Raw genomic sequence first — 26,371 nt, 5'->3', positions numbered from 1 at the left:
AGAGTCTATGCACTACATTTCCCAGAATCCTCCGAGCAGCGGGGGAGGAGGGGTGAGCGAAGGCGAGATTGACCGCCGGAGCCAAGGGAGCTGTCCTCGTCTCCGAGCGTTAGCCGACTTCGGGGTCACGCCGTCCAGGCGTTCCTCGGGGCGAGAGCCCTCGCGGGGGCCGCCGGGAGTCGCAGTCCGGCACGCGCAGGGCGCCGGGAGCTGTAGTCTTTGCCGCCTGCCCAGTCAGCGCCGTGCTTCCTGCCCGGCACTCGGATCCGAGCCGCCGCCCAGGGGGATGCGGGAGCCCCTGGTTCCGGGGAGCAGAGAGGCAGGCGGGGTGAGGGGCGTTACTTGGCGACGGGCAAGCGCCGCGGTTGGGGTACCGGTTGGGGAATGGACTGTTACTTGATGCCCGGGGAGGGGGCCCTGTTGTCAGGTGACAGGAAAAGAATACCGTTGTTTAGTGACAGGGTAGGGGAATCGTCTGTTGCTAAGCGACCAGAAGAAACCCTGTTACCTAGAGACAGAGGAAGAGGAGTCCTCTGTTGCTAAGTAACCAGAGGAGAGACTTGTTACCTAGTGGGGTAGGGGGTTCTCTGTTGCTAGGTAACCAGAGAGGGAGCCTGTTACCTACAGACAGGAGGGCGGGGGTGTTCCTCTGTTGCTAGGTGACCACCATAGGACCCTTTCATTTAGAGATGTGGTGGGGGTGGTCCTCTGTTGCTGGGAAGAGCAGAAAAGGGAGCCTTTTCCTAGGAATGGGGGATGGAGGTACCCTGTTGCCAGGAGAGCGACTGGGGAGCAGGGTCCCCTCAGGCTGCACCGAGCCTCCACCTCAATGGTGGTGTCCCCAGAGCGTGCTGACAGTTTGGGCCTCCAAATCTGGTCTCCTGAGCACCTTCTCCCGTGCCCTCCAAGCAGGAGCGGAGGGAGGCATGTCCCAGGGCCCAGGAGCACAGCCAGGACCACCCTCTGTGTACCACGAGCGGCAGCGACTGGAGCTGTGCGCCATCCACGCCCTCAACAACGTCCTCCAGCAGCAGCGCTTTAATCAGGAGGCTGCCGATGAGATCTGCAAGAGGTGACCGTCACCCACCCGAGGCCCTGGAGAAGCGGGGCTCACAGAGGCGGAACCATCCCCCTGGGTCTTATTGAGGCAGGGGCAGAGCCCAGGGGCTTTCTGCTGCCCCATTTTTTGCCTAGGCTGGCCCCTGCGCATCGGAGATGGACATGTTGCCTCCGAACCTGTCCATCCCCAGGGCCTCACCCCAGCTCAAGCCTCACTCTCTCTTATCTGGGCCTTCACCCCCACCTCACCCTTTCTTCTCTGGACCCTGGGCCCCACTTCCCCTGTGGCCTCCCAGCTCCTGGTTTTTCACCTTCAATCTATTCTATACACACTCCAGTGCTTCCCCTGCCCCTTCCCTGATCACAGCCCTCCTGTGGCTCCCCAGTGTCCCTGGGAGAAGTCCTAAGGCCCCAGCAGCCTGATACCCAAGGCCCTACATGCTCTGCTCACTAACTGCCTCTGCAGCTTCATATCTCATTGCTCCCCAAAACCACATTCCTCTCCAGGATGGAGCCCCACTGTGATGTCTCTGGGCCTTTGCATGGCCAGTTCTTTCTGCTGGCACAGCTCGCTCCACTTGGCAGCCTGGAATGTCCCTCCTCACTGTTCAAGATTTCACACACTTCTTTACTGTCTCTCTCCCTCACCTGCCCCCCCACACACACACACACATCCCTGACCCCAGCTTAGGCCCCCTCGTCCCCTGCTTTCCCTTTGGCCTCTAGTCTCTCCATTCCAGTCAAGCCTCCACATGATCCTCCACCCAGAGGTGACTCTGTGACCTCTTGCTTGTGGCCCCCCAGCATCCTCAGGCTCAGTCTCCGCCCCTCAGACTGGTTATTAGAGAACTGACTTATATCTGTCATTCAGAACAGGGAGCGGTCAACTCTCTCATGCCAAGGCCATGCTGGAGACCCAGAGTCCAATATGAGCCCTGCCCCAAGGGGGGCAAGGGAAACAGATACACAGAAAAATGATACACAAACTTCCCCCTCCGACTCATCCCCTGCCCTGTCCACCAAGGGCCCAGAGAGAGAACAAAGGTACTGTTGTTCAGAGGTGGCAGGGCCCAGAGAGACAAGTGGTGGCTGGGTGGCCCTCCCAGGGGACAGCTGGAGGAAAGGCTGGGGCAGGAGCACAAGAGATGTGGCTGGGGACAGGTGGCTGGGAAGGGGTGGAGGGGACTGAGGCTGGGAGGCCACAGGGACCTGACTGTGTGGGACCCTGAAGGCTAGGCTGAAGGGCTGGGACTCTACCCTCTTGACGGGCCACCAGGGAGGGCCAGGAGCATGGGGGAGGGAGCAAGGTCAGTGCTAGGTGTGGAAAGAGCCCCAGGGCCCTGTGGGAAGTGAACTGGAGGGGGGAGACTAGAGGCTAGGTGAGGGTCCCGGTAGAGGAGGACGGGCTTGAGCAGGGAGGTGTGGTTGGAGGACAGGGCAGAGAGAGTCAGGGGGCAGGAGAATAGGGCCTGGGGCTGAAAAGAGGGAAGAGTCCAAAGGCTGGGTGACTCAAGCATCCTGGGACTCTCATGCTTTGTGGGGAAGGTGAGGCCTTTCTAGAGGCCCCAGCTCAGGCTCTGACCATCCTCCAACCAGGTTGGCGCCAGACTCCCTGCTGAACCCCCATCGCAGCCTCCTGGGCACTGGCAACTATGATGTCAACGTGATCATGGCTGCCCTGCAGGGGCTGGGCCTGGCCACTGTGTGGTGGGACAGAAGGAGGTGAGATCCAAAGCACTGCTTCATGTGGGCTGGGCTTGGCACAGTGAAAAAGGGTGGATGATTAGTTGACAGGCAGTGGACAGCAACTAGGTGGTTAGGTGGGTGGATGGTGGATGGGTAAAGAGTAAATGAGTTGGGTGGGTGGTGGGTGAGTTTGGGAGTAAGTAGCTGGCTGGATGGTGGCTGATTGCTTCAGTGGGTGAGTGCTATTTGGGATGACGGGTAGGTGGGTGGTGGATGGTTGTTAGATGGCTGGGAGCTTTGGGGGGTTGGACAGGTGGTATAGAATGGATGGGTAATGGATAGATCAGTGGTGGGTGCATGAAGAGTGGATGGAGAGTTGGGTGGGTGGTGGAGAGGTTGTTGGGTAGATGGTGGTTGGGGGCTTGGATGGGTGGGTGGTGGTGGGAAGGTGGATGGGAAGCTAGATGGCTGCTGGGTGGTTGACGGGGGGTTGATGGATGGGTGGATGGGTAAGCGGGTGGGTAACGGACGGACGGATGGATGGATGGTGAAGAATGAGCCCCTGTTGGGTGGGTGAATGAGTGAGCGGAAGGAAACAAAGGGTACGCTGGTTGAGGAGAGTCCTGGGTGGCTCCGGGGGCCACTGCCGCTACGCCAGCCTGGGCCACACACACTCAGTAACGTTGAGCCCTGACCATGGTGTTCCTGCCCCACCCGTGCAGGCCCCTGTCCCAGCTGGCCCTGCCCCAGGTGCTGGGGCTCATCCTCAACCTGCCCTCTCCTGTGTCGCTGGGGCAGCTGTCCCTGCCACTGCGTCGGCGGCACTGGGTGGCCCTGCGCCAGGTGGGAGGTGTCTACTACAACCTGGACTCAAAGCTGCGGGCACCCAAGGCCCTGGGTGATGAGGACGGACTCAGGTGAGGGGGACGACTGGGCCCTTACCCCAAGAGGCTGTGCCCAGGCCCCTGGGCCTCAGTCTCCCCGTTTCTCCACCCAGGGCCTTCCTGGCGAAGTGCCTGGCTCAGGGCCTGTGCCAGGTGCTGCTGGTGGTGACCAGGGAGGTGGAGGAAAAGGGCAGCTGGCTGCGGGCAGACTGACCCAGCAGAGGAGGGAACCACGGCTGCCTGCCCAGCGAGTCCCTGTGAGCGGAGTCCAGCTCCTGTGCAGCAACGACAGGACCTTACTTCATGGGCCCTGCGGAGGCCCCAACCCCGTCCTCGCTCCCTGTGCCACTGCTGCCTCAATAAATATGTTTTGTTCTGACTTGGGGCCCCTTTCCTTCAGTTACTCCCATTTGTCAGCGAGGCTGGTCACCAGGCTGCTGGCTCTGCTGCCTCCCAGCTCTGTGGCCTCCTGTGTCACAGCCCCTGGGCCTGTTTCCTCCCTGCCCTTGTGAGGCCCGTGTTCCAGTGGAGGGGAAAAGGAGCCAACACACGGGTGCCATCTAGAGTGTCGGGTGGGATAAGCACCAGGGAGAAAGCAAGGGTTTATTTCCTGACTCAATTCTATTCCATCTGTTGCAGTAATGGTCCCAGAAGATGGCCCCACCCTAATCCCCAGAAACTGGGAATACACTCAGTCACATGGCCAAAGGGACGAAGGCTGCAGGGAATCAAGGTCACTTGGGTCAGAGAGAGGCTCCTGCGGTCTCTGGAGAATCAGAGGGTCCTGGAAAGTGGAGAGGGAGGCAGGAGAGGAGCCCCAGAAAGACGTGAGGAAGGAAGCAAGGCTGGAGGGATGTGACAGGCGGCTTTGGAGACAGACAGGGCCATGAGCCAGAAAGTGAGGGCCAGAGCAGGCGAGGAAGCAGCCCCTCCCAGGGCCCCAGAGGGACTGGCCCTGCCCACACTTGACTCTGGCCCTGCCAGACTCATTTTGGACTTCTGACTGCCACAGTGTTTAAAGAAAACCATGGTTTGTTAGAGGGGCTGTGGCAAATCAATACAGTGTCGTTGTTAGCATTCACTTAGGGCAGTGGGCCTCACAGAGCTGTCATTGAGAGCAGACTGGAAGAAGGCGAAGGAGGAAGCCATGGGCAGGTCTGGAGGAAAAGCATTCCAGGTAGAGAGAAGTGCTAGTGCAAAGGCCCTGGGGCAGGCATGAGCCTGATGTGGAGGGAGATCATGCAGGAGGGGAGGGTGGAAGACTGTGCCCAGGGCAGCAGCAATTTTGAACAGAGCAAGGACAGGCTCCCCTTAGGTGTCTTCACATTCTCACCTGATCAGGCCCCTCCTGTGCTGTGTCCTCCCCAGGCCCTCTGGCCCTTCCTGCAGCTGCTTTGTTCTGTCTCCTTTTTGGTTGTCTCCTGAGCCCCAGCTCTGGGTCTGGCCTGTGATCCAGGCGCTTGCCCACCCCAGCTCTCCTGTGGGAGAAAAACGCAAAGGGACTGGAAGACCCCCATCCCAGTGGGGGGGCGGTTTTAACAGGAGTCCCATGGGGCACTTTGGGGGCCACAGGAAGGAGAGGGGACCTGGAGGCTGGCTGTAGAAGGCTGAGGAGGGTCTCCAGAGGGCAGTGGGAGGGGAGGGGAGGAGGAGAGGGGAGGAGGGGAGGGGAGGGGGAGAGGGGGGAGGGGAAGAGGGGCCCTTTCCAGAATTGGAAACAACCTGAGTCCTGGAATGCTGAGCAAAGCCATTAGCAGGGTAGTTATCTGAGGAGGTGATGAGAGATGAGGGTGGATCCCAGCCAGGCCCAGACCCGGGGCCTCCAAGGGCAAGATAAGGGGTGAGAGGTGAGAGGTGGGGGGCTGTGAGCAGGGGCGCAAGTCAGTCCTGGGTGCAGAAAAACCCCTCTGGGGCTGCTGGACAGATCAAAGGCCAGGAGGCCCTGGATGGGGCTAAGGGTCCAGGTGGGAGAGGATGAGGCCTGAGCCAGGACCCTGGGGACAGAGAGGACAGTCTGAGCCTGGCAGGCTCTGGACTGAGGGAGAGAGGGAGTGAAGAAGGTGCCCAGAGGTCTGACCCTGATACAGAGAAGAGCCGTGGGCTTGGGGGACATAGTGTGCTCAGTGGGCTATAAGGGATGTGACAGGCTGGGTGACATCAGGGCAGGGACTAGGAAGATGGCTCCAGGGGTCAAGGGCCTGTCCTGGAAGGCAGGAAGTATGTGTGAGCCTAGGGAGGGAAGCAGGTAGAGAGGGGCTTGGGCAAAAGTGGGGTCCCCATTAGGGCTGGGCGGAAATGGGGGAACAGAGGCACAGGGAGGTTGTGGGCTGGGAGAAGCAGGGTGTTTCCCCCACTTGGCCTTAGGCGGGGCTTCACCCAAATAGTAAATCCATCCAGGGACCTAAGCCCTGACCCCAAAGCGGGCAGGGAGCAGGCACTGCTGGCCGCACTCATGAACCCTGGCTTGGCACTGAGGTGGGACCGAGGCTTGGAGGGCTCTGGTTCCCAAGACTTCCAGAGGTCAAAGGGCAACTTGTAGAGTGAGAAGTCAAACAGCACAGGAGAGAAAACAGCTGGGGTCCCAGACACCCCAACTCTGCGGCCCCCACAGCCCACTCTGCCCAGCTTCCTCCAGTTGGGGTGTCTGAACCCAGCTCCCCCTCCGTGTCCCTCTCTTGGTCTCTTTCTGGGTGTTTCTCTTGGTCTCTCTCTTGGCTCGTTTCTCTGAGTCTGTCCCCCTGGGCCTCTGAGGACCCCTCCTCCCTCTGTGCCTGTCGCCTGCCCCCCCCCCCCCCCCCCAGTCCCAGACAGCCTGGCGGAGACTCCCGAAGTGCTTCTATTCTGGGCCCTGAGTGACCTCCCCAGGTGCCTTGCAGCTGTGGCCTAATATGGTCCCAGTGAGGAGCCAGGGAGGAGGGGCACTTGGGGGGGGGGGGGGAGAGGGTCCAGGCGGGTCCCAGCCCCCCTCACTCACTGACCCTCCTATGGGGCACGGGGCCTGCGCACGGATTGGGCGTTTACTGTTTGCTCCTGTGGCGTGCAGACCTGTTTGCCCCACCTGCTGCGGCCCGTCGAGAGCCCCGGGGGGGCTCAGGGGTGCCTGGCAGCCCATTGGGGGCGCCCCACACAGACGCCGAGGGGTCTCTCAGAACCTGCCCGGTTGCAGGAGGGATGCTGAGAGGCCCCTGGGGCGTCTGGCAGGTGCAGAGGGGTGACAGCTGTCCCTTGCCCTGCAGTGCTGACAGCTGAGGCCCGATTTAGCTCGTGGCACTGGGGGCTGACCAGATAAGGCTGTGGAGCGAGCGCCCCGCCCCTAGGGCCCCCCTTAAATCAGCAGGTCGGGCCCAGGGGTCTGCCGACGACGACGCCAGGTGAGAGGGGGCGTCCTGCCTCGACTTCCTGCGGCTCCAGCCCCCTCTGGCTCTCAGTCCCTCTCCTCTCCATCTGTCTTTCTGTGTCTCTTCCCACCTCTGTCCCTCCCGCTCTCCATTCCTCTCCCACCTCTTTCTAGATCTCTCTGCCTCTGTCCTTCCTGTCTCTTCACCCATCATCTCTCTTCTCTCTGCCTCCCATGGCTCTCTACGTCTCTCTCACCTCTGGTTCCTTCCCGGAGCGTCTCTCCCCATTTCTTCCCCTCCCTTCCCCCTCTGACCCGTGTCCCCATCTCCCTCTCCATCTGACTCTTCCTGCGCCCCTCTCCCCCTAGTCCGTCTCCCCCGCCTCTGTCTCTGCCCTTCCTGTTTCTGTGTCTCCCGGTTTCTCGGCCTGTCCCTGACTCTCGGCCCGTCTGTCTCCCTCCCTGACCCCACCTCTCTCCAGCTCTCCGATGGAGGCCTGCGGGCCCTCTGCGGTGGTGTCCGCTGAATAAAGCTGTTTCTGTCCTCACCTCTGGCTCCTCTGCCTCCTCCTTCCCTTCCTCACTCCTCTGCCCTGATCCCGGTGGGGGGGCGGGAGCTGGGGCCAAGGCTGGGGTTGGGGTCCTGCCTCCCAGAGGACAGCAAGAAACAGAGGCTGAGACAGACTGAGAGACAGGGGACAGAGACAGAGAGATGCAGAGGGAGACCCAGAGACAGAGACCGAGACAGGGCCACAGACTCAGAGGTGGGAGAGACTACAGGACACAGAGATGCAGGCACAGAGAGACACTCAAAGACAGAGAGACAGAGACCAGGCGGTGCCCCACCCCCCAGGCACAGCAAAGGGCTTCCCCTCTCCCGGCAGGCTGTGCCAGGCCCAGGACAGTGTGCCCTTGTCCTTGCTCTAGTCGGGGCAGCTGAGGGGTGGGCTGGGCCCTGGGGGAGGGGCAGCCACCTGGAGGCCTCTGCCCTCAGACTCCCACTCCTTCTGGCCTCCCCACCCGCCCCCAGCATGTGTGGAGCACCTGCTGAATGTACCTGAAACGCCTCCTTGCCTCTCCCCCACCCCGTTCTCTCCCTGCCCCTTCCTGTGCCCTCTGCTTGCTCTCCCCGTGCTTTTGGCTCCCTGCCTTGGAGGAAATGGGCATTTATTAAGTTCCCAGTGTTTGCCAGGTAATCTCCGCACACTGCCTCTGCACCTCAAACTCTCCTCGCTCTCCGGTCCCTTCCACCTGCTTCCTTGCTCTGCCTCCTGCTCTGCCTGGTCCCTCCTGGGAGAGAAATGAGCATTTACTGAGCGCCTACTGGGCGCCAGGGAATTTACGGTCTCCTCTCATTACGCTCTCGTCCTGGATTCCTTTCTGCCCTCTCCACTTCCTCTCCTTCCTTCCCGCCCGCTCCTGGGGGAGGGAATGGCCACGTGCTGAGCGCCTACTGTGTGCCTGGCAGGTTCCACACCCTCTCTGGGTCCTGCTCCCCACTCTGCTCCGGCTGCCTGCTCTGCTTGGGCGGGCCCTGGGTGCCCTCCACCCGAAGGGGAAGGGGCACCGGCTGAGCGCCAGCTGTGTGCTGGGTAATGGACACACAGGCCCCTCCTCCCACCTCTGTTCTCCCCGCGCCTCCCATCGCTCCACCTGCCTCCTCTCCTCTTTTGCTTCCTTCTCAGCATTGGAAGCTCTGGGTTTCCTTCCCGATAGAGGGTTTAGCTGTCCCAGGGGTCGCAGTGGGCACCGCTGAGGAAGGGCCGATCACCTTCTCCTCGAGGTGCTGAGGTGCCGTGACAACAGACTGGGGCTTCGATTTGGTCTCTGCCTTGTGGATAGTAATAGCCGCCCCCCAGAGCAGGGAGGCGGCCGACGAGACTGGGAGAAAGCACCACAGACAGGGCTGGGCAGGGGCAGGGGCAGTGAGCCCACCGGGCGCCGATTCCTCCGGGTCCTTTGTCCTGAGCAAGGATTACCTGTCCCGCCGCCTGGGGAAGCGGGCGAGGCCACAGGCTCAGAGGGACAGACCTTCCGGCACTCACTGTCTGTCGCTCCACCCGCCCCTCCATCCGCCAGCCTCTGCGGCCCTCCCTCCCCCGCTCCTGGACAGGTGGCCCCCTCTTCCTCTCCTCTCTGTCTCACTATTTCTCTCTCTCTCTCCCTCTCAGTCTATTTCTCTCCCTCTCTCAGTCTATTTCTCTCTCTCCCTCTCTCAGTCTATTTCTCTCCCTCCCTCTCTCAGTCTATTTCTCTCCCTCTCTCAGCCTATTTCTCTCCCTCTCAGTCTATTTCTCTCTCTCTCCCTCTCTCAGTCTATTTCTCTCTCTCTCCCTCTCTCAGTCTATTTCTCTCTCTCTCCCTCTCTCAGCCTATTTCTCTCCCTCTCAGTCTATTTCTCTCTCTCTCTCTCTCTCAGTCTATTTCTCTCTCTCCCCCTCTGTCTATTTCTCTCTCCCTCCCTCTCTCAGTCTATTTCTCTCCCTCTCTCAGTCTATTCCTCTCCCTCTCTGTCTATTTCTCTCTCTCCCTCTCTCAGTCTATTTCTTTCTTTCTCTCTCTGGTTCCCTCTCTCAGTCTTATTATTTCTCTCTCTCTCTCTCTCTCTCTCTCAGGTTCCCTCCCTCCCTCCCATTCTCTGAATCTCATTTTGCCTGCATCCCCCCCCCCCAATCTTCTTTCTTCTCCCCTCCTCTGGTCCTCGCTCACACGGGTCTGTCTCTGACACGCGGGTTCCTCCGGGCACCCACATCCCCCACTGGGATCCCCGGTCCTCAGCTCACGCCTCCGTCTCGTCCACATTCTCTCCCTGGGCCACTGGCCCCATCTCAGCATCTCTCCGGCCCATCCATCTCCCACCCGGCCTTGTCGCTCCTCCCACCCTGTCTGTCCCCTGGCTCATCCCTTGCTTATTCCCCTGGATCTCCCCTCCCACCCCGTCCTCGACCCCAGTTGCTGCCCTTTCTCACCTTCGGCTGGCCTCTGGAGGCGCCCCTCCCCGGCCTCTCCCGCCCTGCTGGGGACACAGGCTCCGCGGCCCCTCGCCACCTCCCTCCCGTCTCCGCGGCTGCCCCTCTGTCCCCCACACCCTTCTCCCCCAGGGGTCTCCTGTTCCTTCTGTCTGTCCTCACTCCTCTACCTTTTCATTGGTTTACTCCCCACTCTTTCCTCCAACCCCGACCTTCGCCACCTCCGTCCTGCGGGCACTGTCCTTCCCTCCACCCGTCCCGTCCCCTCCTTTCCTGCGCAGCTATAACCCTCCATCTCCCCACAGCTCCTCTGGCCTCCGTCTTCCCTGAGCAATGCCCCATTCTCCTGTCTCTGTCCCTCAGCCTGTCCCTCAGCCTGTCCCTGAGCCTCTGTCCCTCAGCCTGTCCCTGAGCCTGTCCCTCAGCCTCTGTCCCTCAGCCTGTCCCTGAGCCTCTGTCCCTGAGCCTGTCCCTGAGCCTGTCCCTCAGCCTCTGTCCCTCAGCCTGTCCCTCAGCCTGTCCCTCAGCCTGTCCCTCAGCCTCTGTCCCTGAGCCTGTCCCTGAGCCTGTCCCTCAGCCTGTCCCTCAGCCTGTCCCTCAGCCTCTGTCCCTCAGCCTCTGTCCCTCAGCCTGTCCCTCAGCCTCTGTCCCTCAGCCTGTCCCTCAGCCTGTCCCTCAGCCTCTGTCCCTCAGCCTGTCCCTCAGCCTCTGTCCCTCAGCCTGTCCCTCAGCCTGTCCCTCAGCCTCTGTCCCTCAGCCTGTCCCTCAGCCTCTGTCCCTCAGCCTGTCCCTGAGCCTGTCCTTCAGCCTCTGTCCCTCAGCCTGTCCCTGAGCCTGTCCTTCAGCCTCTGTCCCTGAGCCTGTCCCTGAGCCTGTCCTTCAGCCTCTGTCCCTCAGCCTGTCCCTGAGCCTGTCCTTCAGCCTCTGTCCCTCAGCCTGTCCCTCAGCCTGTCCCTCAGCCTGTCCCTCAGCCTGTCCTTCAGCCTCTGTCCCTCAGCCTGTCCCTCAGCCTGTCCCTCAGCCTCTGTCCCTCAGCCTGTCCCTCAGCCTGTCCCTCAGCCTGTCCCTCAGCCTCTGTCCCTCAGCCTGTCCCTCAGCCTGTCCCTCAGCCTGTCCCTCAGCCTGTCCCTGAGCCTCTGTCCCTGAGCCTGTCCCTGAGCCTGTCCCTCAGCCTGTCCCTCAGCCTGTCCCTCAGCCTCTGTCCCTCAGCCTCTGTCCCTCAGCCTGTCCCTCAGCCTCTGTCCCTCAGCCTGTCCCTCAGCCTGTCCCTCAGCCTCTGTCCCTCAGCCTGTCCCTCAGCCTCTGTCCCTCAGCCTCTGTCCCTCAGCCTGTCCCTCAGCCTGTCCCTCAGCCTCTGTCCCTCAGCCTGTCCCTCAGCCTGTCCCTCAGCCTCTGTCCCTCAGCCTGTCCCTCAGCCTGTCCCTCAGCCTGTCCCTCAGCCTCTGTCCCTCAGCCTGTCCCTCAGCCTGTCCCTCAGCCTGTCCCTCAGCCTGTCCCTGAGCCTCTGTCCCTGAGCCTGTCCCTGAGCCTGTCCCTCAGCCTGTCCCTCAGCCTGTCCCTCAGCCTCTGTCCCTCAGCCTCTGTCCCTCAGCCTGTCCCTCAGCCTCTGTCCCTCAGCCTGTCCCTCAGCCTGTCCCTCAGCCTCTGTCCCTCAGCCTGTCCCTCAGCCTCTGTCCCTCAGCCTGTCCCTCAGCCTGTCCCTCAGCCTCTGTCCCTCAGCCTGTCCCTCAGCCTCTGTCCCTCAGCCTGTCCCTGAGCCTGTCCTTCAGCCTCTGTCCCTCAGCCTGTCCCTGAGCCTGTCCTTCAGCCTCTGTCCCTGAGCCTGTCCCTCAGCCTGTCCCTCAGCCTGTCCCTCAGCCTCTGTCCCTCAGCCTGTCCCTCAGCCTCTGTCCCTCAGCCTCTGTCCCTCAGCCTGTCCCTCAGCCTCTGTCCCTCAGCCTGTCCCTCAGCCTGTCCCTCAGCCTCTGTCCCTCAGCCTGTCCCTCAGCCTCTGTCCCTGAGCCTGTCCCTCAGCCTCTGTCCCTCAGCCTGTCCCTCAGCCTCTGTCCCTCAGCCTGTCCCTCAGCCTGTCCCTCAGCCTGTCCCTCAGCCTGTCCCTCAGCCTCTGTCCCTCAGCCTGTCCCTCAGCCTCTGTCCCTCAGCCTGTCCCTCAGCCTCTGTCCCTCAGCCTCTGTCCCTCAGCCTGTCCCTCAGCCTCTGTCCCTCAGCCTGTCCCTCAGCCTCTGTCCCTCAGCCTGTCCCTCAGCCTGTCCCTCAGCCTGTCCCTCAGCCTGTCCCTCAGCCTCTGTCCCTCAGCCTCTGTCCCTCAGCCTGTCCCTCAGCCTCTGTCCCTCAGCCTGTCCCTCAGCCTGTCCCTCAGCCTCTGTCCCTGAGCCTCTGTCCCTCAGCCTGTCCCTCAGCCTGTCCCTCAGCCTCTGTCCCTCAGCCTCTTTTCCTCCCACACCTGGTGTCGCAGCTGCTCCCGCTCCCGAGTTGTTCACCCCGGTGCCCACCCCGCCCTGTCCCTGTCCTGTCTTCCTGCCCCTGCAGCAGCCGGGAGGCCCCGTCAGAGGCAGATAGCAGAAATAGCAGACAGGGCAGGCAGGAGACTCTGCGTGCTGGTGACATCGTATCCTGCCCAGAACCAACAGTCCTGTGATTTATGTTCCACTTTATAAAACTCATTCCATGTCCTGCCAGGTCCCTGGACGAGTGGCTCGCCAGCTGCACATTTTCATCTGTCTGCAGCTCATCATTAACAGGAACAAGGGGACAAGGGGACACCACCCCTGACTTGGAGGAGGGCTCACCTTTCCTACCCCCTTCTTGGTCTTTCTCTACTCTCCCCTCTTTCCGTGTCTCCCTCCCTCCCTGTCTCTCCCTCTTTCCGTCTCTCCCCTGCTCTCCCTCTCTGTCTCTCTTCATCTCTATCTCTGTCTCTCCCTGTCTCTGTCTCCTCTCTGCCTCTATCTCTGTCCATCTCCACTCTCTGCCTGTCTCTCCCCGAACCCCTTCTGCTTCTCCACCCCCTTCCTCCCCTCCCCCTTTATTCACTGGGCTCCTTTCTCTGTCACACCTCTGGCTTTGTACAGTTGTCCCAGTTGTCACTCTTTCCTCTCCGTTGGTCACAAAAATGCCCACGGGGTAGCTGCCAGGCCCTAGACATGTGACTTCAGCAGACAGCCGCCCACCTGTCCCGCTGCACCCTGGCCTCAGGTGGCATCCATACCTGCCTCACTGGTCTCCTCCCTCGGTCTCCCCCTCTCTTTCCATCCCCCCACCCTCCTCTCTCCACCCGGTCCTCAGTCTAGACCTCCCCCTCCCATCCTCTGGGTGTGCTCAGGTCCCCGTGCCGAGTGGGATCTCTCGCCACACTTCTGTCCCTCCCCCGTCCCCTGAACCCATTCCTTCTCTCTCCAGACCTGTCGCCATGCCTGGTCTCGCTGTACATGCCTGTTCTCGCTGTGCGGGCTCAGGCTCTCCCTTCCCTCCCCCGGCGGCCTCGCCTGTGTCCCTTCCCCGCCAGTCCCCACCCGGCTCCCTCAGGGTCCTCTCCCTCCGCCACCCCCAGCGCCCCGCTGTCCTCTCTCCAGCCTCCTCTTGGCCTGTCGTCCTGTTTTCTGCCCTCTCCCTCTGCCCCCCGCCCTGCCCTCCCCTTTCCTTCAGTTCTGGTCTCTCCCCCCTCACCTCTCCCCCGTTCCTCCCTCCTCTCCTCTCCCCCTCCCTATGTCTGGCTTCTCTCTGGCCCCTCGGCCCTGCTCCCTGGCGTCCCCTCGTCTCTCCTCCTCCTGAGTGGCCCCCTCCCCTGCTCCCCTCGGCCTGCTTTTCCTGCTCTCTTCCCCAGGCTGCCTTCCCCCTTCCCCCTTGACTTCTCTCCGACTCTCTCCTCTCCCTCTCCTCTCTCCAGGTTCTCTGCTGCCTCCTCCCTCGTCTTTCCATCTCATCCCATTTCCTCCTTTGTGAATCTGCCTTTTTCTCCCCCAGCTGAGGGCTCTCCCCTCCCACCAGCCTCCCCTTTCTGTGCCTTGTCTGCGCCCAGCCTCTCTGCCTAACCCCCGTCGCCCCCGCCCTGAGGGTTCCACTCTCACTCTGCCTCCCCAGTACCCTCAGTGCTGAGGTTTCCAAGGTCTGAGCAGGAGGTGGGAGTCCACCCAGGGGTCCTCCCGGGCTTTGTGGCAGGCCAGAGGCCCTGGGTGGAAGGACCTTTGTGACACCCATTGTTTTCTCTTTCCTGTCTGCCCTGGACTCTGGACACTGCCTGGAGGAACCAGACCGGCCCCAGGCCCAGGAAGGAGGACACGAAGAACAAGCTCAGAGACAGCAAGTTGCCTAAAGACACACAGCAAGTAAGTGGCAGGGCCAGGACTGGGCGGGCCTCCCTGGGGTGGCCAGGAATGGGCTCCTTCTCCACTCTGCTGATCGCTGGACTCCAGTCTGCGGGCAGTGAGAAGAGAGAGCTACCTCCTTTCTGCTCCATTCTCCTCCCTAACCACCCCCATCTCCTCCTCAGGCAGCATGGGGCACATCAGCAGTGGAGAGGACGCACCAGCTCTTGTGTCACAGAGAAAATAGGCACCCAGTGTTCCTGAGGACCAGCATCTGCTAGGGCTGAGACTTCGTGGGAATCCTGACCTTCCCAAAGGACCACCAGTGTCCCCTGCCCAGCACTTCCCTCGGTGGAGGGGGCCCACCTGGGCCCACACAAGGCCCAAGAGACAGTCTCAGTGCAATCCCATCTCCACCTAGCGGCAGAGGAGGGAACTGCAACCCAGCTGTATTAGACATGGGAATGGTCCCCGTAAGAAGTGGACAGTGACTAGAATGCAGGATGGGGGCGGGGGGTGCTGGTGGGGAAGGAGAAAGGGAGAATTTTCAAAATTCTGTAAAAATAAAAGATATTTTATTCCTAGTCAATACATACATATACGTCATATACTCAGTAAGCTTCTTGTATGCCAACTTAAACCTCTGGACTTCTCGGGTTTTCAAGTCATTCTATGGGCAGATTCTCACCTGTGTTGCCATGGAAATGCATATGGGACTGTATGGGAAACAAAGGAAGGTGGGACTGGGTGTACACAGTTTGCTTGAGAACCTATTTCTAGGAATTGGGCCAAACTGACACTTTTGTAATGAAACTGTTATCCCTTCCTGAATGGGAGCAAAGATGGCTGACAGCTAAAGGGGGGTCCAACAATTGGTCCCAGATCCTCACCATGAAGTCTCTCAGATGGGTTAAATAAAAGAGCCTGCAGAATCGTTTCCAGAAACCACAGGCCACATTGCACAATTTGGGGTAGTAAAGACCAAGGCCAGTGCCACTTGACTTCTGTGTTAGAGTGGGGAGAGCACCAGCGTCCCTATTGGCTTGTGCTCCATAAACTCTCCAGGGGGAAAATACAGGAATAAAAGTGATGGGGGAAGAACTTTCCACCACACAACTTCATGTGTCACCTGCTCATAAACAGCCAGTGGTCTCACTTTTAGTCACGCATCCCCAGGAAATAATTCAAACTCACACAAGAGAGAGGTTGGCTGCTGATGCTCACTGTAGGGCTGTTTATAACCACATAAAGCAGGAAGAGAACGAAGTGCTGAACATTTGGGGAACAGTTTAATAAACTGCCACACGACAAAGAGGGCCATCATGCAGCCATGACGGCGATGGAGGCCACGTTTCGGGGTTTCTGAATAATTCATAATGTGAACATCGAAGCTCAGTAATGCCTATGTACATATATACAGCAGGACAACCTTGAGCCAAGTTGACAGGTGCATCTGGCTGCTGGGAGCTGTAACTTCTTAAAACTTTACATATTATTTTTCAATATATTCTCGTCAATGCTTTTAAATAGGCAAGCAGGGTGGGGGAAATAAACAGCAAAGTCCTCACCTAGTGCCGTGTCCCAGGGAACACAGCCCAGGTGGTGGGATTCTATTTATATCCCAGGCCCTGCACTCCACGAAATATTGTTTTGTGCTAATTTCAAACATCACTTCCTCAAGCGCAGAAGCCTATGGAGGGCCTGGCATCCTGGGCAGAAGGAGGGCAGAGTAGGGCCCGAGGGCAGGGCTACAGGAGGGACAGAGCCAGGGGCCCACAGCCAGCCCAGGCCTGCCCTGTGCCCTCAAGGGCAGCGAGAGACAGGAGTTGAGGGGCCCATCCAGCGGGCTGGGAAGGCAGGGTGCAAACAAGGCACAGAGGCTGGAGAGAACTGGCATGTTCCCAGACTATAGGGCTTGGGGGTGTTGGGGATGAGGAATGAGGTCAGGGGGGCCCAGGAGCTTGGGCTCCAGCCTGTGGGCAAAGGGAAGCCTTTGAGGCGACAGTGGGGCTGTGGGGGCAGGCAGGGTGCAGTATGGCCAAGAATCCAACCGCCCCTCTACTGACAGCAATGCCGAGGCCCACGGGGAAAGGTCTCTTGGAGAGAGGCCAGCGAATCCTTTGTGGGATGACCAAGGACACGGGCACTCTGGGCAGGAAGGAAGTTCCCTGGGCAAAGGACAGGCACTGACTGTCCCCAGGACCCTCACCGGCCACTGCCCCCACCCCCACCCCCACCCCCGCCACCCCCCTGGCCCCCGGCATCCGGTGCTCCCGACATCATGAGGAACAGGACGACAGGAATGATGTACATCCACTGTGGGCCGGACAGAGAGACACAGAGAGAAGGGAGGTGAGTATGAGCAGCATTCCCCCCAGGGCAGGTAAGGTGGGGGCTGGCTTAAGGGGAGGCCGCGTGAGGAGAGGGGCCCGGGTCTCCTACATCACTACGGGTGGGGGGAGGGCAGGTGGGGTGCAGGGAGGGCAGAGACAGGAGGGGGCTTGGTCCTCACTCAGGCCTCCTGCGGTGATGGCGCGGGCCCAGGGGCAGCAGGACGCAGGGCTGTGAGCAACACAGCCCCCCCCAGGATGAGGTGCCACTGAGGAGGGAGGGCGCGGGTCAGGGCCAGTGGTGGCCATGGGGTCCTGCAACCACTGGGGAGGGCAGAGCCAGGGTAGGCAAGCTCTTGGCCTCTCTGAGTCTCTGTTTCCTCGCAACTCAACTGTTGGGCTATCCTGAGGTCAGGCCCCAGGGGCACAGCACTTAGCACCCTCCCACCTGTGGCCAAGGCCCCAGCCACATCAGCCTCCACCACCCGGGGCCTCTCCTCAGGCGGCACTAGACTCCTCTAGCCCGGGATCCCCCAGGTCCAAGGACCCTGAACTTCTGACCTCTGGCAGTGCAGGCCTGTCCCCTCCTCAGCTCCAGACTGGCCTCCTGGGCACCCTGGCCCAGAGCGCTGCTACCCCAAATACCCCTGCCCAGAGTTGCCTGCCTCCTGGACCTGGCTTGAGGACCCCACTAGCCCCATCTTTTCCAAACCACCTTTTTCCTTTAAAATCTCTGCCCTGCCCCCCTATCTCCAGCCTCACAGCCCTGGCCCCAGCCCAGGTCAGGCCTCATTCTCTCCACCGGACACTTGTCCCAGCCTCCTCCTAGAGCTGCCCTTACACCTCCCTTCTCCACAGTGCTCCTCACGGCACTTCTTCCAACAGGCATCCATTCAAGACTGACACTGCCTATACTAAGTCTGCCCTGAACCCGGGCATCCCAGTGCCCAGCACAACCAGCTTTGAGCTGGCCATGCACTGAGCTTGGATGCCCCGTGACCGCGCTAAGAGCTGACACGGGCTTCAGCCCTCACCTGCTCCATCCAGGCCTAGGCTCAGCCCAGGTACTAGGGGGACACACAACGAGGCCCACACGCAGGAGGCCGGGAGGAGGAGAAGCAGGGCAGGGGGCACTCAGGACAAGAGTGGGGCTTGTCGGGAAGGGGGCAGGGCCAATGGAACCCCCACTCACATATTTGGCGAAAAAGGACTTCTGCTCCTGGGGGTTTTTGGCCTTCTGTGCCTGTTCCATCTCCAAGCGCTCGATGAAGGCCGCTGTCTCTGGGCTGGGGGGATGGAGGAAGGAGATGGGGTGAGGGACCAGAGCCACTGAGAACACCATAAAGGCAGGGGTATGGCCACGCCAGGCCGGGGTTGTGCAGCCCCATCCTGCGCCCTCACCCTGGGGCTGTGACTGGCGGCTGCAGCTGCACAGATGTGTTGAACAGCTCCAGGTCCACGTCCTCCACCTCGTGGCCCCGGCAGCCCCCGGGGTGCGTCACCACTGACAGGCCCACCACGTTGCCAGCCACATCCACGTGCAGTGTCAGCTGGTCCGAGAGGTGGGACTCCACCAGGGAGCACTAAGGGGGTGTCAGGAGAGGGGGGAGCAGGGGCTGCTGCCCAGGCCTTGCTGGCACTAGGACTCCAGAGCCTCCTGCCCCTCACACAGCCCCAGAGCATCTTTCAAAGCCTCCGTGGCCACCCACCCCCTCGCACAAGCCCAAGGGCAGCAGCCTCTCGCAGTCCCAAGACCCCCTCTTGCTGCCATCTCAAAGAACCCACCACATGGGTGCAGCTGGAGAGACCCTCGAGGACGAGGCAGGTCCTCATCACTGACTCACCGCAGGGACAAAGGAAGAGACATAGCCTCCAGCTTCTGAACCATCAGGGGCCCCAGGCCGTCGTGGGACCCGGACACGGTACAGGCCGTTCAGGGCTGCCACATCCTGCAGGGCAGGCAGAGGTGGTGGCGGTGAGAGGGATGATGCCCAGACCCTCCAAGCCTAGACCGCCACTGGGCCCACAGCCAAAAAGGCCCTTCCCAGTCTCACCCAGCCAGCATCGCCCACTCCCGGCCCAGCAAGCGGAAGATGCTCAGGCCTCTTCCTTCTGGGGTGGCCCTGCTGGTGGAGAAGGCCAGGACCCTTGCAGCTACATCTGGTCAGACGGATAGAGTGGAAGTGGACTGTGGCAGCTTTCTCCAGACTTCCCTAAAGTAGAGCTGTTCCCTCAGTCCCTCCTCTATCCTGCTTCCTGGAGCCCCACTAACTCCCTACACCATCCTTAGGGAGGACTGAGCTGGCCTGGGAGGAGCACAGCCCTTGAGAAGGCCATGAAGAGGGCTATGAGAGAAGTAACGCTCTTGTCTATTGTGGGGATCTTTCTCCTCAAAACCAAATCTCATCCTAATGACCGTGACTTGTCTTGGCTGAATCTGGAAGAGGAGGAGGAGCTGGTCGTGTGAAAACTGATGGAGGAGAGGGTGTGCTGGGCAGAGGGACAGCATGGGCAAAGACCCTGAGGCATGCATGTCACACTCCAGAGCACATGTGTCATCCCTGCTTGCCAAGCCCCAGGTCCCCTCCTCACCCGGAGTCGGCCCCGCTCCTCCTCGTTGAGCTGCCGCTGTGACAGGGACAAGGTGCTGTCCTGCTGGTTCCAGAGTATTGAGCCCCGCTTCCGGAAGTGGGAGTTGTCATCTGTAGGGAACCTGGGCTCAGCAAGCACCCCACCACAGCACCCTTCAACACTTGCAGTGACCAGGTCGCTTCCCCACCCTGAGCCCCCATTTTCCCACCTGCAAATGAGGGATACCCCACCACATCCTTACAGAGCAGACCAGGCAGATGCCTCAACCCCACAGCTCCTAAGCCCTGCTTCTGCTTTGCCAGGTGACCCAGGGACATTCACCACCCTGAGCCTGTTTCCCAGCAGCAAAGTACAGGGGCTACAGAGCCCAAGAGCTCCCCGCCACCAGGCTGGTCACAGTCAGTATGGCTTTCTCAGGCAGATGCTAGGGTCTGACCCAGAAGGTCTGAAGAGGGCCCCAGACTCAGTGTTTATAACAAATGCCTCCAGAGTTTGGGCCCCAGATTGATTTTTTTTAAAAAATATTTTTATTGATTTTTAAAAATATGTCTTTATTGATTTCATAAGAGAGGAAGGGAGAGGGAGAGATAGAAACATCAATGATGAAACAATCATTGATCGGCTGCCTCCTGCACACCCCCTACTGGGGATCAAGCCCAAAACCGGACCATGTGCCCACACTGGAAATCGAACCGGCAACCTTTTGGGGCACAGGACGATGTCCAACTAACTGAGCCACACCAGCCAGGGCCACACTGACATCTGAATCAAGGCAGTTTAGGCTGGGCCATGGAGTGTGGTGCCCTTCTGAGCCTCAGTTTCCTCTGCTAGAAAATGGAGACACTCCTAACACCTACTCCCTTGCATGACTGCTGTGAGGATGCTTGAGTTAGTACACGTAGAGCATCTAACCACTAGTGCAGGGCACGGGTGACTGGTCAGAAAAAATCTGCTCTGAGGTTATTACTGCTGCGGTGACCTTTCTGAATTGGATTTGTCCTACACTTACAGGAGAGTTAAAGGCAGTTTCTATTCTCTAGTGCCCTCCCACCCCCACCTCCCCAGTGTAATGCAAACACATTCTCAGGGGCAAAGCTTTGTAAAGGGATGGTATCTCATACTGCACAGAGCCCAAACCAGAGTTCCTGACTTCTCAGGGCTCTGGGTAAGTGTTCAGGTGAGGAACCTGCTGGACTCACCGATCTCAAATGAGTGCTCCAGCAGCAGCCCCACGGTGCCACAGCCTTCACCCTCTCGGCCTTCCACCCCCACCTGCAGAGAGAGAGGACCCCAAGTGAGGACCGATAGAGCTCTCATCCTGACCTCAGGACAAGCAGACTGTGAGAGAGGAGCCTTATTTTCATATTCATATCCAAACACTGACGCGCGCCCCAGAAAACCAGAGCCTGCAAACAAGCTATCCTTGTTTCCGAGGCAACTACTCCGGGTCATTTTCACGCCTAGTATCATAAACATTCCTGAGTTAAAAGACACCCTATGCTTCCTTTCCAAGCTAATAATACCCAAGTACCCTCGTTTTCACCTTATCTGCCCCAAAGGAGGGATGCACGCCCTCCTTTTCTCCAAATTTCTACTGCTGCTGCATCCTCCACTCTAGCCGTCACATCTGCGCAACCCCAGTTCCAGATTTTAATCACCGAAGTCAAGATCCCGCCCTCTCATGCATATTCAGCCGGCAGAACTGCCCTCCAATCTCTCCAGAGCCCCGCCTTTTACATTTTAGCTTCCCGACGTCTGATTCGCCGGTATTCCGCCGGGCCACACCCACTCATGCATATTCACGACTGAACATCCCCAGCGTTAGAACCCTGAGTGTCACTCTGGCCCCTACTTTCTCCTGCAGCAAACGTGCAGGTGCCCAGATCCCAGCCGAGCCCCGCCCCTTCGTGCTTTCCTCTCGCTCCCTCCCAGCTGCGCGGCCTCTGCAGGTGCAGGGCTGCAAGCTCGCTTTCCTCTGTTCCTTCGCCTCTCTTCCCTCTTGGCCGTGCGCGGCCTCGTTCCCACCTGAACCGACCTCAAAGTCCGAGGCTCGCGATTTCCTTCGGCTTCGCCCCCTGTGCCGAGACAATGAGTACTCACCCCTCGCACGGCGGCCCCGGACCGGCAACCACTGCCCCGCGCCCGGCTGGGGGCTGCGGCAGCCATCAGCAGGAGCAGGAGCAGCCGAGCGGTCCTGGCACCGGCCGCCGCCATTTTAGCCTCTTCCCACCAGCCAATGCGCGAGAGAGCCGAGCGCCGCGGAGCACTCTGGGAGGGACAGCGGCATCCCACCGCCCTTGCGCCTGCGCCGACTCCTTGCGTCTGCGCACTAGCGCCTGCCCGCTCCCGGGGTTTAACGTCAGCAGGGTGGGCACCGCCCTTCGGGTGACGGCACAATCACGGGCGTCTCCCGGTCCGCCGCACTGTGACGTCACAGCGCCCGCGGCCACGCCCTAAGGGGTGCAGGAGCAGCACAGCCTAAGCCCGCCCTCGGTGGAGCAGGTGTAGTGGGACCAGGTGGGATGGCAGGTGAGAGGCAGAGCCAGGCCTCGGGTTGGACTAGGTGAGAGATGGGGTCGGCAATGTGGGAACACTGCTCTCAGCGCCGGGCTGCCCTGGGCCCTAGCAGCCCGGGGGTGCCCGACCCAGCCTCCTAGAATAGACTCCCGAACTTGGACCCCCTAGGACGCGCCCTCGTTTCAGCCTGTCCCGTGGGCCGGCCTGGACGGCTCCAACGCCACCTTCAGAGTGGCGAGTTCGACGAGCTGCGAGACTTACCCATCTTTGAGAGCAATTTCGTGCAGGTGTGGAGCCCCAGGGCCCCCTGAGCCGGAGCCCTGACCTCCTGACTTGGGGAACCCCAGCTCTCCGTACTTCTGACATCTCCCCCATAACGTCCACCTCCTGGAATTCTGACTGACCCCTTTCCTGATACCTCCAGACCTCTAGCTCCTCTATGAAACCTGGCCTCTGATTCCCTTGCTTCAGTTTCCCTGACTTAACACCTGTATAACTCTTGACCTTTGACCTCAGGATATCTGACTCCCATCTTGGTATTTAATTCATTAGGTTCATGAACCTTAATCCTACCAAGATCCTTGACCTCTCATCCCTCCCCTTGTCCCCTGGCCCCAGGTAACCAGGTTAGGAGAAGTTGCCAACAAAGTAACCATGGGGGTGGCAGCCTCCAGTCCAGCCCTGGACCTCCCAGACCTGTTGCTGCTGGCGGGCCCTGCCAAGGAGAATGGACACCTGCAGCTCTTTGGGTGACTGCCCCCACCCCAGCCTAGACCTCCTTCTCCCCCAGCTCAGGGCATCCTAGGCTCTCTGCAGCACCTCCTTTCACCCAGATGACCCCCAGGGCCAGGAGCTTTGGATGGCTACCCACCCTCTCCGGGCTGCCGCCACCCAGGAGAACAAGGACGGGGCAGTCCACAGGCCAGAAATCAGGAATAGGTAGACATGAGGGGGAACAGTCCTCAGCCACACCCTGGCAGGGGTCAAGAGAATGATCTGCAGCACCCATTGCATGCCAAGCACCCCCTGGGCCACTCACATCATCATCTCACCACACTCATATGGTGGGGCCCCTTAGCCCCATCCTCCAAAGAGATCAACTGGGGCCCAAAGAGGGGAGCCGCTTGCCCAGGGTCTCATAGTGGGTCAGGGGGGTGCTGGGATTGGAACCTCAGGCTCCTCATAGTTGCCGACCTCACGATGCTCAAACTCCTGTGTCACGCCACACACCGTCCCTTCAGGTCTCTGATTCTTTGTGGAAGAATGCAGATCCACTCCAAGGTATAAAACACACATAACACAAAATAAACTTTTCTCCCATCCTAGGCTCCTGCGTCCAACTCCAGCTGCAAATACCAAAACATTCTCATGGGTGTAGTGTATTTAGAGAAGCAACCTGCCAGTGGCCTTCTCTGTAACTCACTTGGTGGCAGAATCTGATTCTGACCTGAACTAAAGGCTACTTACAGCCTTTATTTATCCCCATCAGTGAGTTTAAAACATTCCACAAAGCAGTATTCAGACGTCTTATGGTGCACCAGACATTTTCTACATTCCTTTTCAGTGCTAATTGTATTCCACCAATTGATCTCAAACTACTCACTGAGTCACGACCTTCAGTTGGAAGGACACTAAGGATGGTGCGGAAGGGCTTTGACCCTTAAAATCTTCAGCACCCTCCCCTAACCCCCCATCCCCCAATAAACATACCATCTAAGTAAAAACATTGAGTTTGCTCCACAAACAGCCTCAAGACTCACCCTGGCCCTCCCTGCTAACCAGCTTACAGTCTAGAGTTACTCTGGACCATTTCTGATGGGCATCTAGTGCGTGTTGGCCCTTTAATAGTTGCAGGCACATGCTCTATGCTACTTTCCCTCTACTCACTCCCCAGCATGAGGTCAATATTCATTTCAAATCAACATGAGTACAGCCACCAGGTCCTCCTTTGGACAAACTCCGGGCCCCTGGGGCACCACTCTTGCTGCTACAATGTAGTAGGGAACATACTTGAACAAAAGGCCACCCTTGGATGACCTCAGTTCAAATCCTGACTTCACCTTTTCACTGGCTTTGGCCAAGTTCCCTACTGTCTGTGCCTCAGTTTCCTCATCTGGATCATGGAGATAAGGGGAGAGCCCACCTCCAGGGCTGCTGGGGGATAAACTGAGTAAAAGTGCTTAGAACAGCAGCACCTGGCTCAGAGTAAGCTCTCCATTAATGTCAGCTGTTACCCTTCCAGTCTGAGAACATAATAGGTGGAATCGGCCACTGAGGTTGTGTCTGGTGTCTTGGGGTTACAGACAGTGTGGCAGGCAGGGGACATCCATGTGCACAGGTGTGAGGGTGTCTGTAAGATCACTTCCTAGAGGCAGACTTCCTGGGCCAGAGGGGGCATATGTGGCTTCCTAATTGTTGTGGTTAAGAACATGGACAACTTGGGTTCAGACTCTGCTGTGTGACCTAGGCCAAATTACCCCACCTTCTCTGGCTTGTTTCCTCTTCTGCCTTGTTGGACCTCGCATCAGGCTGGGAGCCTGAACAAGTCATTTCTTCAAATACTCCACAAGTATCCATGGAGAACCTACTATGTGTCAATCTGGGTACTAGGGAAGCAGCAGTGACAAAATCAGACAAAAATCTCTGCCCCCCAGCTCACCTTCTACTGGGCGAGCTGACAATAAACGGCAATTTGCCCAATGGGATAAAAGTGAAGTACCAGGCAGGAACCACCCGGAGGTCTGCAAGCGTGGACATGGTTGCAAATAGGCCAAGGGTTGTAAGCAGACTTCCCTGAGAGATGAAGGGGACGGCTGGAGGAAGATTTCAGGCAGAGGGAAGAGCCTGTGCAAAGGTCCTGAAGTAGGACCAAGCCTGGCAGGCTTATGGAACAGGAGGCCAGTGTGGCTGGAGCGGAGTGGGCCGAGAAGTAGGCGAGAGGTGAGGGCAGGAGGGAGGGGGAGGGGATGGGGGCAGGCCCTGCAGGGCCTCGGGATCCAGGTGAGGACTTTGCTGTTCTCTGAGCCGCGGGAAAGACCGGAGCCAACTCAGTGTTGACCGGCGCCCTCTGGCGGCCGCGCGGGGAACAGGCGGGCTGGGGGCTGAGGCGGGAACGAAGCCGGCGGGCCCCGGCGGCGGCGTTGGGGCGGGAGAAGCGGAGCTTGGATACATTGTAGCAGAAGGGCCGCCAGGCTTCCGCGGCAGGACTGGGTGGGGGTGAGAGAGTCGGGTCAGGAGCAACCCCACGTGTCTGACGGAGCAAGTGGGAGGGCGTGGTTGAAACGCGAGGACAGGACGGCGAGGAGGGTCTGGGGCGGGGATAAGGTCAGAAATTTGGTTGCTGGACATCGAACGTGTCCGATGACGAACCAACATCCAAACGGAGCTGGGATTCGAGTAGGCGGCTGTCTCTTCATGCCTGGGGATCCGGTGGGAGGGCGCGCGGGAGGCACGAATGCGCGTGGTGCATGGAAGCAGCGGGTGGATAAGGCTCATGGGGCAGAGAAGGTGGAAAAGGACCCAGGGGGCGGGGGGCGGCGACCCCGACTCCGAGGGCACCGGGGCTGCGGAGCCGGGGCAGGTCCGAACCTGCGGCCGCCCCTTCCGCCCGCCCAGGATGCTCCCCTTGCAGTTCGTCCGGCTCTACGTCCACGACATCGTACGAAGGCAGCTCAAGGTCAAGTTTGAAACGGGCCGCGCCTGCTACCTGCAGCTGCGGGGCCCGCGCGCGACCCTGGACTGCGAGTTCAGCCAGTGGGTGCGGCTCATCTACTGCCTGCGCTTCCCCTCGGCCCAGGGAGACGGGCCCTTCGCGCAGGACTGCTCGGTGCTGGTGCCGGAGGACTGGGAGGAGCTGGACGACGGCGACTACGACAGCGACGAGTACCTGACGGGGCGGGGCTTCGGGAGGGGGAGGCGCGGTCCTGGGGATGCGGAGACAGGACACGGGTCAGACTCCTGGGTCTGAGGGAGGCGGTGGCTGGGGGCCTGGATGCCTGTGTCCGAGAGGGACGTGACCAAGGGCCTGGACTCCGGGTCCTCAAAGGGTATGAAGCCTGTGCCTAAGGGACAGCCGGCATTCAAAGCAGGGCAGGGTCTCCGGGCCCAACTGGGCATCCCCCCTTCCAGCCTCCCTCCAGGGCGCATCTGGGGAGGGAAAGCCTGGGCCTGGAAGGGGTGGGGTCAGCCAGGCCAGGGACCCAGTTCCCGTCAGGCCTGAGGGAGGGGAGGGCGCCTGTCCTCGAAACTGGGTGCACTGGGGGCTGCAGGGCCCCTTCCTCTGGAGACACCTGCTCCCCCTGCCTGCAGCTCCACCTGCAGTCCAGGCCCCTGAGACAGACTCTCTCCACGCAGCTTCGAGCCGTGGAGGCCAATCTGAACCCGCAGGCCTCAACTCAGGGGACTCGGATTCCTCCAACAGTCTTTGAAGTCACCAAAGGACCAGAGATCTAACTACCCTACTTCAGGGCTGGAGAAATGACTTATTAAAGTTAATAAAGGTTGGCCACTTAAGAACCAACACGCAGGTCACGAGCAGGTTGGCCGTCATCACCAATTCCACGAGGCCACCTGGCAGAGCAGCCTCAGCGTGGTCTTCGCGCATGGTGTCTGCCTCCTTGGGGACCACCCCTGGGCCCTAGTGCCCCCATTCCATCATAGCTCCCTTGCCAGAGGAGCCTTCCCAGCCTGGCCT

The 26,371-nt window shown here is 59.9% G+C and overlaps 3 protein-coding genes across 4 annotated transcripts; 2 read left to right on the top strand and 1 right to left on the bottom strand.

Annotated features, from left to right (window-relative positions):
- The first annotated feature begins 926 nt into the window (after positions 1-926).
- On the top strand, positions 927-4,038 carry JOSD2 (Josephin domain containing 2). The gene is made up of 4 exons (XM_016205984.2): positions 927-1,072; positions 2,656-2,781; positions 3,468-3,662; positions 3,743-4,038. The coding sequence occupies exons 1-4, from the start codon at positions 927-929 to the stop codon at positions 3,840-3,842; spliced, it is 567 nt and encodes a 188-aa protein (XP_016061470.1). The 3' UTR covers positions 3,843-4,038.
- Positions 4,039-16,444: 12,406 nt separating this feature from the next.
- Positions 16,445-21,381, bottom strand: EMC10 (ER membrane protein complex subunit 10). 2 transcript variants are annotated; one of them, XM_087826856.1, is made up of 8 exons: positions 21,262-21,381; positions 20,361-20,433; positions 19,162-19,271; positions 18,414-18,518; positions 17,971-18,152; positions 17,762-17,855; positions 16,752-16,838; positions 16,478-16,555 (listed from the first exon to the last, which is right to left on the bottom strand). In XM_087826856.1, exons 1-7 carry the CDS (start codon positions 21,373-21,375, stop codon positions 16,752-16,754), a joined length of 765 nt encoding a protein of 254 aa, XP_087682982.1. In that variant the 5' UTR covers positions 21,376-21,381; the 3' UTR covers positions 16,478-16,555. The 2 variants fall into 2 exon arrangements, with proteins under 2 accessions (XP_087682981.1, XP_087682982.1); XM_087826855.1 differs by lacking the exon at positions 16,752-16,838 and having other exon boundaries at positions 16,445-16,555.
- A 263-nt stretch (positions 21,382-21,644) lies between these two features.
- Positions 21,645-26,142, top strand: GARIN5A (golgi associated RAB2 interactor 5A). Its single transcript, XM_016205934.2, has 5 exons — positions 21,645-21,690; positions 21,865-21,965; positions 22,297-22,427; positions 25,294-25,560; positions 26,032-26,142. Exons 1-5 carry the CDS (start codon positions 21,684-21,686, stop codon positions 26,054-26,056), a joined length of 531 nt encoding a protein of 176 aa, XP_016061420.2. The 5' UTR covers positions 21,645-21,683; the 3' UTR covers positions 26,057-26,142.
- Positions 26,143-26,371: the final 229 nt, after the last annotated feature.

Source organism: Miniopterus natalensis, chromosome 18 (genome assembly GCF_054644295.1).
Source record: "Miniopterus natalensis isolate mMinNat1 chromosome 18, mMinNat1.hap1, whole genome shotgun sequence".
NCBI classification, from domain to species: Eukaryota; Metazoa; Chordata; class Mammalia; order Chiroptera; family Miniopteridae; genus Miniopterus; species Miniopterus natalensis.
This window is presented reverse-complemented; position numbering and strand designations above follow the sequence as displayed.